The following is a 12,949-nucleotide window of genomic DNA, read 5'->3' as shown; positions in this document are numbered from 1 at the left end:
GCCTGAGGACAGAGAGGAGGAGGAGAGCATGGTCAGTCGTCCTCTTGGTGAGGACATGGAAGTCTTGCCTGTTAGCAGTCTGGCATGCATGGCTGAATTTGTTACCCTGCCTTTCCCGTGACCCTCGCGTTCTCCAAATTTTGGGTGACAGTCATTACTGGTTGGTGACACTTCTAGACCCACGCTACAAGGAGAACTTTCTATCTCTTATTCCCGAGGCGGACAGGTCTACTAAAATGGGGCAGTACCAGAAGGCCCATGTTGCAGAATTATTAAAAAAATTCCCATCTGAAAACGCTGGCGGCAGAGGTCACAGTTTATTGGACAACCAAGGAGTACAGGCGAGAGAGACACAACTCCAATCCAGCAGAGGCAGGGGAACTCTGTCAAAGTTCTGGGACTGTTTTCTCAAACCCTCCCATCTTACATACCCTGAGGCGTGGGGTACTCTCACAAGGAGTGCAAAGTTTGGGAAGATGGTGAGAGAGTACCTTGCCGACCGTACCAACATCCTCCGTGATTCCTCTGTGCCTTATAATTATTGGGTATGGAAGCTGGACATGTGGAATGAACTGGCTCTCTACGCCTTGGGGGTCCTGGCCTGCCCTGCCGCTAGCGTTTTATCAGAGCGGGTTTTTAGTGCCGCCGGTAAAATTATAACCGATAGGCGCATCCGCCTGTCAACTGAAAATGCTGACAGGCTGGCTCTTATAAAAATGAACAAGGGCTAGATTGGGCCAGACTTCTCAACACCACCGAATGACAGCAGCGTAACCTAAACTCAAAAACAGTGTCTTTTTTTAAGAGTTCTAATTCTATTCCCATGCACCTCTGTCTTCACACCCAGACATGGGTATATGCTTCCTGATTTTGTCTATTTGCTCTTGTCCTCCTCCTTCTCTTCATCCTCCATCACCATATCATTCACCACCATATCTACCATATCACCTCCTCTACGTGTCTTGAAGGGGCATTGGAGTGCCTCCAAATTTTTGGCAGCTTTTGCATTCACTGCATAGGCAAACACTATGGGAGACCCACTTTCTAATAATGGGAACATTGTTTTTAGGAGGGAGGCTCTCCGACCTCTACATCTCTTCCAAGGGGCATTGGAGTGCCTCCAAATTTTTGGCAGCTTTTGCATTCACTGCATAGGCAAACACTATGGGAGCCCCACTTCCTAATAATGGGAACATTGTTTTTAGGAGGCTCTCCGACCTCTACGTCTCTTCCAAGGGGCACTGGAGTGCCTCCAAATTTTTTTCAGCCCTTGCAGTCACTGCATACGCAATAAAATATAGGAGACCCACTCATTAATAATGGGAACAACAAAGCATACCCTTTAAGAATAGTAAGGGCCGCCTGATGGCCCTATAAAAATAGGCTTTGTGATTTTCAGAGTCCCTCCATCATAAATGAAACAGGATGTGTCTGATGATGTGTCACACACCACATGGCCAGATAAGGTTATAAAATGTTAAAATGACATTTACCAGCGAATGCATTTGTCTTGGTTGAAAGCAATGCAAAAGTGCAAAAACGCATCAAAAACACTACGTGTGAACATAGCCCAAGGTGTGGAGGAGCATTTTTGTTTTTGTATATTTATTTTGCCTTATATAGAAGTCATTACCCTGGAAAGGATGTTCCTTAACATATTTCCCAGGAAAATCCATTTTGGTTTAGTTTTTGTATGTTTTATTGTGAGTCCGTAAAAGTGGCGTAATACCTCTGACAACGTTGTTTACAGCAGTGACCTGGGAGTCAGAGATGCTTTCAGGGGTCTTCCCCATGCCGTTTCCATGTCATTTGAGTACTGTTTCCATTGATTTGGGCAATTTCTATGCCCTCTGCAGACCGTCAGGGGGAGCCGCCTGAAAAATGCTCGAGTTTCCCATAGACTTACATTGGGCTCGTTATTCAGACCGAGCACTTGAGCATTCCAATTTGCTTGACCCGAGCATCGATCACCTGAGCATTTTAGTGTTCGCCCATCACCAATCACTACCTAAATAATCAATCAATGAACCTATAGTTTAATGGTAAGGCATCTGTGTTACACATAGTTTTGGTTTGAAAGGATAATAATAATAGTAATAATAAATAATAAAAAGTTCAGCGTCCCTACAGGTTTTTCTTGGCTCATCAAATTAACCATGATAATACTCAGGGTGTCTAAAAGTAATTGTGATTCTTATTCTGATGTGTGAGAAAAGTCAAATATCAAAGCCAAGCCTCACTGAAGTTTGTGTACTAGCCAGCATAATTTAAAAAACAAAAGTTTATTTTTTCTGCATCAGGGATGTGAACTCAGAACGTCCACTCCATGAGGCAAGAGAGTTTCCATTCTGCCATAAGCTCAAATGATGCTGCCAGATAGTTTTTCTTGGTTCATGAGATTCACTATGCAAATACTCATGGTGTCTGGAAGTCGTTCTGATTTTGATTCTCATGTGTGAAGAAAGTCAGGTATCAAACTCATTCATCTAACTCATATATCATTTGAATTTGGCTTGGACAATGTCTGTGTGAAAGTCCTGATTGCACTGGAAATAGCATTTCTTTAATGAGTGTATAGCTCAATGGTAAGTGTGCTAACTACAAAACATATGCTTTTGGGTTCAAGTCCCAGTAGGGACACTGAACTTTTTATTATCACTACTACTATTATTATTATTACTATTATTATTATCCTTTGAAGCCAAAACTATGTGTGACACAGATGCCTTACCATTAAACTATAGGTTCATTGTTTGATTATTTAGGTAGTGATTAGGTAGTGAAGCTTTTTTCACTGTTTTCAGAACATTAACAGTAAGAATGTAGCACCCTGAGGATTCGGCTGCTACAGGGGTATTGCACCTCAACCCAGAGGTGTGATATTCCACTCCCGGGTAAGGATGGAGTGTGGATCTGAGCTCGGTAGGCTGCATGCACTACACACATCCCATTTCCGAGGAGCAGACCGACGGTACTCCCACTTAGAAATGTGCAGGTACGACCGAGTCTGTTCCTGGCTGGAGTGGGAGGGGGGTGGTACATCCCAAGTAGTGTAGGGGCAGATAGGGGGAGCAGCCTGGGTAAAGTTAGGAGCTCATTGGGTGCTGGTCACCTGAGCTCACACATAGAGGGTGTATATAAGGTGGGCACCAACTAAGAACAGGGTCAGATGCAGAGAACAAGTCAGGAGCAGAGGAGAAGGAAAGACCCAGAGTGAGAGAGGAGAGAGAGAGACCCAGAGGCACAGAAGAACAGGACTCTAAGATCCCAAATTAAAACCCCGGGTGAAGAGTCGGCATCAGGGTACCGGAACCCAAGCTGGTGGGGGTAAAAACATTCCCCAGCCAGAGACCGGAGACCGTGGGCAGCGTTTGCCACGGTCACCCACTACATCCACCCCGAAGGCACACCACATGAAGGGTCAGGGAACCCAAGGCCAAGGGTGTCCCAACAGATTCCCGAGGGAGCTGGACCTAGGTGGATCACTGGTGGGGACGGCCAGAGAACGGGACAGAAGGAGAGCTCAGGGCCACGCTCCGGACTTGTTTGGGGGTTGGCTGGATCCAGGACCTGGTGGACGCAGCACGGCTCGGGTGGTCACTCGGAGCTGGAGTGACCAGTACAACATCTGCAGTAAGTAAACACCCTTAACTGCATAACCCGACTCTGTCTTCACTGCCGTCTGCACTGCACCACCACAACCCCCATCCTCTGCACCTGTTCCCCCTGAGGCTATACCCCTCCCGTTGGGGGTTATCATCACAAGCTGCACCTGCATCATCAGCCTCAGCGGACCCTGCTGCAGCGGCGGCCACAGTGACCGCATCACAACGGGTGGCGTAGTCGACACGAAAGAACTCTTAATAACATCTGTAGGACTGCCACATAACACTGAGCTTGACGCCCTGGGCACGGGGCCGGGTCACAGCCGCTCGGAGACTACAACCCCCCATCTGATCCGGTGCCGGGTATTCCCCTCAAAAAGGAATATGTCCCAGGGGGCGCGTCAAGAACATGGAAGAGTCCAGGAGCCATTTGGTGAGCTGCATATCCTGCTACATGTTCACAGACTTGCCAGTGGAAAAGCCAAACTTCACATGCCAGAAATGCAAGCTTGTGTCCCTGTTGGAGGAAAAGTTGCGAAATCTAGAAGAGAGGTTAACTACCTTGAAAATCATTAAGGAAGGTGAAGAGTTCTTAGACAGAGCAGAATTATCTCTTCATGATTCAGAAAGAGAAGAAATTCGAACTGCACCTGATGAAACAGAGGAATGGAAGCATGTGACCCACAGAAGCAGGAGGATCGAGAGGCAGTCAGCACCCATACTGCTCAGGAACCAGTACCAGGCTCTCACGCAGGAGAACCATGAAGAAATACCGCAAAATAAGACTTTGCCAGCAATGAATAACCTTGTAAGCCCTCAGAATCCTCCTGGATGGAGAAAGAAGAATGTTGTGAAGAAAAAACGGAGAGTGGTGGTCATGGGGGATTCCCTGCTAAGAGGAACAGAGGCCGCTATCTGCAGACCAGACATAACCTCAAGAGAAATGTGCTGTCTTCCAGGAGCAAAAATTAAAGATGTGTCTGACAGGATATCAAGACTCTTCAGACCTACAGATCACTACCCATTCCTGCTAATACATGTGGGGACAAATGACACCGCAAGAAAGGACCTGGAAACCATCTGCAGTGACTTTGAAGACTTAGGCAAGAAAGTGAAAGAATTGGGAGCGCAGGTGGTCTTCTCATCCATCCTCCCAGTGGATGGCCATGGAACAATGAGGTGGAATAAGATTCTACAGGTGAACAACTGGCTACGTCGATGGTGCCGTCAACAAGGATTTGGATTTCTGGATCACGGAATGAATTACCTATACGATGGACTACTTGCTAGAGATGGGGTGCACCTTACGAAGACTGGAAAACGTGTATTTGGAAGTCGCCTTGCTACACTCATCAGGAGAGCTTTAAACTAGAACAATGTGGGAAGGGAAGCAAAAGGCCAGAAAAAGCCATACAGCTGACAAATACTATTGAGATCTCTGCTACTGGAAGTGGAAAGGAAGAACAAAGACAAAACAATTTAAATAATAAAAATATGGGAGGAAGAGAAACCAATCACAAACTAAAATGTTTTTATACAAATGCACAAAGCATGGGCAACAAACAAGGAGAATTAGAACTACTAATGCAGGAAAAGGAATATGATGTCATTGGAATCACTGAAACTTGGTGGGACGATACACATGATTGGAATACAAGGCTAAAAGGATACAACTTATTTGCAAGAAACAGACTTGATAAACGAGGAGGAGGTGTCGCATTGTATGTTAGAAAAGCGTATATCTGCACAGAGATTGAAGCTTAAGAGACTGGGAGTTCTGTGGAAACTGTTTGGGTAAGAATACAAGGAGAGAACAACGGAAAGGACACCATTGTAGGCATTTACTACAGGCCACCTGGGCAAGCTGAAGATATGGATGAACTCTTTATGTATCAAATGACCAAGTTCTCCAAAAAATATGACGTAGTGGTCATGGGAGATTTCAACTATCCAGACATTTGTTGGGAATCTCTCTCAAGTAAAACTAACAGGTTAAGCAAATTCTTATCCTCTCTTGCTGACAACTTTATCTTCCAAAAGGTAGGGGAGAAAACAAGGGGATCTGCTACTTTGGATCTAATCCTTATAAACAGGGAGGAAATGGTTGAGGAGGTAAAGGTGGCTGGGACCCTAGGAGGCAGCGATCATGCTATTATAGAATTTTGGATAACTAGAGGAGGAAGACATGTGAAGACTCAAACTTCAAGGTTAGATTTTAGAAAGGCAGATTTTAAGAGACTCAGAAAGAGAATAGGAGGGATCCAATGGCTGGATGTCCTTAAGGACAAAAATGTCCAGATAGGATGGGAAATTTTTAAAAATGAGATTCTCAAAGCACAATCGTTAACAATCCCGAAAAGTAGGAAGAATGGGAAGCATTTAAGGAAACCAGGATGGATGAACACAGAACTTAAACACATGCTAAAAAGAAAGAAAGAAATGTTTATTAAATGGAAAGAGGGAGGCATATCTAAAGAAGATTATAATGCAGTCTGCAGATCCTGTAGGGCACGTATCAGGTTAGCTAAAGCTGACAATGAATTAAGGCTTGCAAGAGATGTCAAAAGCAATAAAAAAGGATTTTGGGGGTATGTCAAAAGTAAAAGAAAAGTCAAAGATGCTATAGGATTTTTACAGGATGAAAATGGAGAAATGGTAAGAGAGGATGTTGAGAAGGCCGAACTTTTTAACTCCTATTTTGCATCTGTTTTCTCTCAGAAAGAAAATGTAACATCAACTAATCTTCACTGTCCTTTTAAAGGAATAGAGGAATCCAAGTTATCTGTAAACAGAAAGATTGTGAGGGAATATTTAGCTAACATAAATGAGTTCAAGTCTCCAGGTCCAGATGAATTACACCCCAGAATACTGAAGGAGATCGTAGAAGAAATTTTAGAACCACTCTCCATAATCTTTGAAAATTCTTGGAGAACAGGAGAAGTCCCAGAAGACTGGAGAAGAGCAAATGTTGTTCCTATCTTCAAAAAGGGGAAGAAGGTGGACCCAGGGAACTATAGGCCAGTGAGTCTGACTTCTATACCAGGAAAGATCTTTGAACAAATTATTAAACAACATGTATGTAAGTACCTGGATAAGAATGAAGTGATTAACCAGAGTCAGCATGGGTTTGTAACTAACAAGTCATGTCAGACTAACTTAATTTCCTTCTATGACAGAATCACTGACTGGGTGGATCAGGGAAATGCTGTAGATATAGTATATCTTGACTTCAGCAAAGCATTTGACAAAGTATCTCACACCATCCTTATTGAAAAAATGACCAAGTATGCAATGGACCAGGCAACTGTTAGGTGGATTCATAACTGGCTTAGTGATCGGACTCAAAGGGTGGTTGTAAATGGCTTCACATCCAGCTGGATGAATGTCTCAAGTGGGGTACCACAGGGCTCCGTCCTGGGACCTGTATTGTTCAACATCTTTATCAATGATTTAGATGAAGGAATTGAGGGTAAACTGATTAAATTTGCTGATGACACAAAGCTAGGAGGGATAGCTAATACTAGAGAAGAGAGAGTGAAGATTCAAAAAGACCTAAATAAACTGGAGCAGTGGGCAGCAACCAACAGAATGGTTTTTAACAGGGAAAAATGCAAAGTACTACATCTGGGCAATAAAAATGAAAAAAGCATATACAGAATGGGAGGAATAGAGCTAAGCAACAGTACATGTGAAAAAGACTTAGGTATACTAATAGATCATAGACTGAACATGAGTCAACAGTGTGATGCAGCAGCAAAAAAGGCAAATACAATTCTGGGATGTATTAACAGAAGCATACAGTCTAGATCACGTGAAGTCATTATCGGTCTTTACTCCTCTTTGGTCAGACCTCATCTGGAATACTGTGCACAGTTTTGGGCACCACATTTTAAAAAAGACATAGACAAACTGGAGCAAGTTCAGAGAAGAGCGACCAGAATGGTGACTGGTCTGCAAACCATGTCCTATGAGGAACGGTTGCAGGATTTGGGAATGTTTAGCTTGCAAAAAAGAAGACTGAGAGGAGACTTAATAGCTGTCTACAAATATGTCAAGGGCTGTCACATTGTAGAAGGATCATCTTTATTCTCATTTGCACAAGGAAAGACTAGAAGCAATGGGATGAAACTAAATGGGAGGAGACACAGATTAGATATTAGAAAAAACTTTTTGACAGTTAGGGTGATTAATGAGTGGAACAGGCTGCCACGAGAGGTGGTGAGTTCCCCTTCAATGGACGTCTTCAAACAGAGGCTGGACAGAAATCTGTCTGAGATGATTTAGTGAATCCTGCTTTGAGCAGGGGGTTGGACCAGATGACCCAGGAGGTCCCCTCCAACTCTACCATTCTATGATTCTATGATTCTATATAATAATAATTATATAGCAAAAGTAAATTGGGAGTTTGCAGCCAGTTCTTGGGTGGATGGAAGGAAAAATTTACAATTAAGAAATTTTATCATTAGACCCTTTTAAGAAATTATGCAAATGTACAGTCACTTGGAAATAGATGTGTAGTAAATTAGTGCCTCCCAATTTACTTTGGCTATGTGATTTACCATGCAAATAGACAGGGTGTCTGAAACTCTTAACACGTCAGAATGACAATCAGAATGTCAGATATTAACCTTACTTACCGGGGACGTATTAGTATGCATATTTGCGTACTGCCCGTTCAGTGAGGGCTGCTGCGCTGAGCCCTCACTGAACGGAGCACATGTCAGCTGATTCTTACAGCTGACATGTGCCCGCAACAGCCGCGGGTGGAATCGCGATCCACCCGCGGCTGTTAACATGTTAAATGCCGCTGTCAATCTCCGACAGCAGCATTTAACGCGCGCTTCTGGGTAGCGCGTCATAAGCCCCGCCCACCGGCGACCCCGTCACGTGATCGCGGGTCGCCCATGGGCGTGCATGACAACCCAGGGTCTGCAGCAGACGCCTGTGGTTGTCATGATCTTGTCGCTATGAGCGCCACCTAGTGGTCGGCGCTCATAGCACAGGACCATTTCTGCCGCATGCAGGGGACCTGCTCGTCCCCTGTATGTAGCAGAGGCGATCGGATAGTTGCTGCTTCTAGTCTACTATGGAGACTATAGAAGCATGCAAAAAGTAAAAAAAAAAAGTTTTTAAAAATATAAAAAAAAATAAAAAAATATAAAAGTTTAAATCACCCCCCTTTCGCCCCATTCAAAATAAAATATATAAAAAAAACCCACATACACATATTTGGTATCGCCGCGTTCAGAATCGCCCGATCTATCAATATAAAAAAAGAATTAATCCGATCGGTAAACGGCGTAACGAGAAAAAAATTCTAAACGCCAGAATTACTTTTTTTGGTCGCCGCAAAATTGCAATAAAATGCAATAACGGGCGATCAAAACATCGGATGTACCCCAAATGTTATCAATAAAAACGTCAGCCCGGCACGCAAAAAATAAGCCATCAACCAGCCCCAGATCACGCTACGGGTCTTAGAAAATGGCGCTATTTTTTTATTTTTTTTTTTACCAAATTTTGGAATTTTTTTTCACCACTTAAATATAAAAGAACCTGTACATGTTTGGTGTCTATGAACTCATAATGACCTGTAGAATTAGAAGGGCAGGTCAGTTTTAGCATTCAGTGAACGTGGTAAAAAAAATAAATAAAAAACAACTGTGGTATTGCACTTTTTTTGCAATTTTACCACACTTGGAATTTTTTTCCCGTTTTCCCGTACAGGATATGGTAAAACTAGTAATGGCGTTGAAAAGTACATCTCGTCCCGCAAAAAATAAGCCCTCACATGGCCATATTGACCAAAAAATAAAAACGCTATGGCTCTGGGAACAAGGGGAGCAAAAATGAAAAATGCTCCGGGGCTTAAGGGGTTAAAAGTAAAACACCCCTGTAGTTTGTGTGCTAAAAAGGCATAATTAAAAAAATAAATAATATTCCTATTGGGATTTGAACTCAAACACTGTAGTTTTAGAGGCTGATGCTTTACCATTGAGCTATCCAATCAAGCAAAAGTGACTGTTAGCTTTTCTTGTCTTATGAGATCAACCATGAAAATACTCAGGGTGACTAAAAGTCATTGTGATTCTGATTCTGATGTTTGAAGGAAGTCATACATCAGACTCACACATCAAAATCACACATCATTTGAATTTGTCTTGGAGGAGGTATTTCTGAAAGTCCCAATCCGTTTCAGACAGGTTTGCACTGAAAATTCCATAACCAAATAGAACGCCCTGCTTTCTTCAACTGAGTTTGTAGCTCAATGGTTAGTGCACTGACATCTAGACGTAGAGTTTTGGGTTGAAGTCCCATCAACGAACAGTGACTTTTTTTATTGTTATTATAGTTGCAAAAGTCACTTATCAAAGTCACTTATCAAAGTCGGATGTCAAAGTCAGTTCTCAAACAGGGTATTTAGCCTCAAACTGACATCATTCTGATGTTTGATTTTGATATCTGATCATGTCCTAAAATGGACACTGTACGCCTGACCTTAACACCATAGAGAATCTATGGGGTATTATCAAGAGGAAGATGAGAGACACCAGACCCAACAATGCAGACGAGCTGAAGGCTGCTATCAAAGCAACCTGGGCTTCCATAACACCTCAGCAGTGCCACCGGCTGATCGTCTCCATGCCACACTGCATTGATGCAGTAATTGATGCAAAAAGGAGCCCCGACCAAGTATTGATTGCATTTACTGAACATACAATTCAGTAGGCCAACATTTTGGAATTTAAAAACCTTTTTTAAGCTGGTGTTATAAAGTATTCTAATTTACTGAGATAATGACTTTTGTGTTTTCATTGGCTGTAAGCCATAATCATTAACATTTGAACACTTGAAATAGATCACTCTGTTTGTAATGACTCTATATAAAATGAGTTTCACTTTTTGTATTGAAGAACTGAAATAAGTAAACTTTTTGATGATATTCTAATTTAGTGAGATGCACCTTTATGTGTATAAACTCCCTTATCATTGCACTAATTAAAAAAATATTTTTGTTTTCTCAAACAGCCAATGAATCCAGCAAAGATTTGGTCACATTAAAAGAGATGAATGACTTTAGTAAAAAAGGTGAGGTAATGTGATCATAAATGGAACCCGTGACCCCATAGCATGTACTATCAACTATATACGATAATGTATATTCTATATATATTCAAATATATACATGTATTATATATACACATCAGTATTGTATATACATATGTGTGTGTATATATATATATATATATATATATATATATATATATATTATATTTCTGAGTGCTCATTGTGTCTGTGCTCTTAGCCTGCAGCGTACGTCGGTATCTTTTCCTGAAGTATACAGTAAAGTTCTTAAAGGACCCCATTTACCAGACACAAGCCAAAAGTGTTCTTCCAGTCTCTATCTGGAAGGCATGCATCGCCATACTCATAGTTTTAGTTTTAATGTGTAGGAAAGCGCAGAAGTCCTCGTTTTCCTATACAGAGGGCCACGTAAAAGAAATGTATGCCATGTGGTATGTTTTTTTACAATGAGTACTTATGGTGGACAGATGCCTCAGTATCCATCTTGATTGTGGACTTTGTCCAGTATAAACCTGATGAGTTTGTACAGCCAACACTGGGCAGAGATGCAGTGCGTGCCTAGCCTAAGTCAAAGTGAGGGAGAGGATTTTTCCTCATTGTCATTTCATACCAAATCTTTACCAGGTCCCCACTCATTAGTGTGCTAGTCACAGTACTGCTGTTTTACCGCTGGCGCTGAAGTATTTGTATCCTTAATACATCAGGATTGAACATTTTCTGAGCCTTCTACTGCTTACTTGCCAATAGTATGCAAATTGCCTCTTCAGAGATGGAGAGGACTTGAACTCTAAAGTGCCACCTATTGGAAGTAGCAATCCTAAAAGTCACAATAGACCCTTTAACGAGCCTTGCAATATGACTTAGGATAATAGCCAAATCAGAATTTCAATTTGCAGAACGGTACTGATTTTGCCAGGATAGACCTGCAAACTGTAGCATAAGAGAGGAGGGTCTTAGCAAAACTACGCCCAAAAGTGCGGTATTTTTTCAGCATTTTTCAGGGGTGTGAGGGGCAATCGCGTAATTGATTTGCGTTGTAAATTATAGTAATGATTAAATTGTGTTCAAGTACTGCACCACGCTCTTCATTTTGAAATCCTAACCACATTTTTTCTTTCTGTAGTACATAACCTTTCTTCAAATATTGATGACCTACACTTGGAAGTAAAAAGTAAGTCAACAACTGAAATAACATATAGGAAGGTTTTAATGTGAAACTCTCCAAAAAAAAAAAGTATTCATTTTTGGAGATCCAGTCAGTCCCCCCTGGGAAAAATATGTAAAATAACCCAATAGAAAAAAATGACTATGAGTATATCTGACCCATATGACATTACTGTGTACATGTTCTATATTATGTCACTTCTTCTAAATGTGTCAGGGTCTGGAAACCCTGAAGCTTTTTTTTCTTAAAAAAGTGTCTGCTCATTCTTTGGGGGCCTTCTGAGACTCAAGAACAACAGCGAAGCTGCCGGTGAAGTTGCCGTAGGAAATCGACCACTGGCATTTCCTTGAACCGGCTTCGCCTGTGCACATACCCTTAAAGAGGATACTCAATGATTTATCACTAGGTAGGGCATCAATAGGATTACTCATTTCAAATACAACAAGCCTTAATTCAGCATCTTCCAATCTTCCATTTTGGCAAGATGGTCGTAACATGATTGTTCCCTTCGCTGGTCTTGATAAATCAGTCCCAATGGGTCTGTGTAAGGCTACGTTCCCACAATGAGTTTTTGGTGAATTTTTGATATTGTAGATTTCCTGCACCATTTCTGCACCCATTAAGTAAAATGGGTTACTAGCATTTTTTCGAAAATATACAGCGTAAAAAACTCACCAAAAACTCCTCATAGGAGGGAACATAGCCTTATCCAGGGCAGGTCTTTAAGGGTGAGAGATGCTGTTGGTCCTGCTCTCCAATCTGGACAAGAGATAAGAATCATGAACAAAGGATCTTTTCCTTTATTTTTCACAGACTGCCAGGACAACATAAAATCCTACAGTAGATAAATCCTATTTTATCTTGGTTTTCAGAGAAGACTTGTGAGACGGGATGGAAGCAGTTTGGAGACAGTTGCTACTTCCTTACAAAGGTTAAAACCTCGTGGTCAAAGACCAGGACTTCATGTATCAGTAAAGAGGCAGACCTAGCTGTAATCACCAGCAGCTCGGAGCAGGTGAGATAAGGGTACTTAGTAGGAGCACTATGAAGAATAAAATAGGGACCATTGTACTGACTGATGGATCATAATAAT

General features: G+C 41.9%; 1 protein-coding gene across 2 annotated transcripts in view; it reads left to right on the top strand.

Moving 5' to 3' along the window:
• The window catches only part of LOC141166933 (hepatic lectin-like), a 99,016-nt gene that overhangs the window by 10,455 nt on the left and 75,612 nt on the right, over window positions 1–12,949 (top strand). For both annotated transcript variants that reach the window (XM_073654140.1, XM_073654141.1), the window contains 3 exons: window positions 10,635–10,694; window positions 11,815–11,862; window positions 12,729–12,871. In XM_073654140.1, coding sequence (XP_073510241.1) covers window positions 10,635–10,694; window positions 11,815–11,862; window positions 12,729–12,871 — 251 coding nt within the window. The remainder of the gene's footprint in view (window positions 1–10,634; window positions 10,695–11,814; window positions 11,863–12,728; window positions 12,872–12,949) is intronic.

The sequence above is a fragment of the Phyllobates terribilis genome, unplaced genomic scaffold (genome assembly GCF_046119375.1).
Source record: "Phyllobates terribilis strain yellow unplaced genomic scaffold, ASM4611937v1 Scaffold_11__3_contigs__length_659146591, whole genome shotgun sequence".
Taxonomy (NCBI): domain Eukaryota; kingdom Metazoa; phylum Chordata; class Amphibia; order Anura; family Dendrobatidae; genus Phyllobates; species Phyllobates terribilis.
Note: the sequence above shows the minus strand (reverse complement) of the source record. Positions and strands in the feature narration are given on the sequence as shown.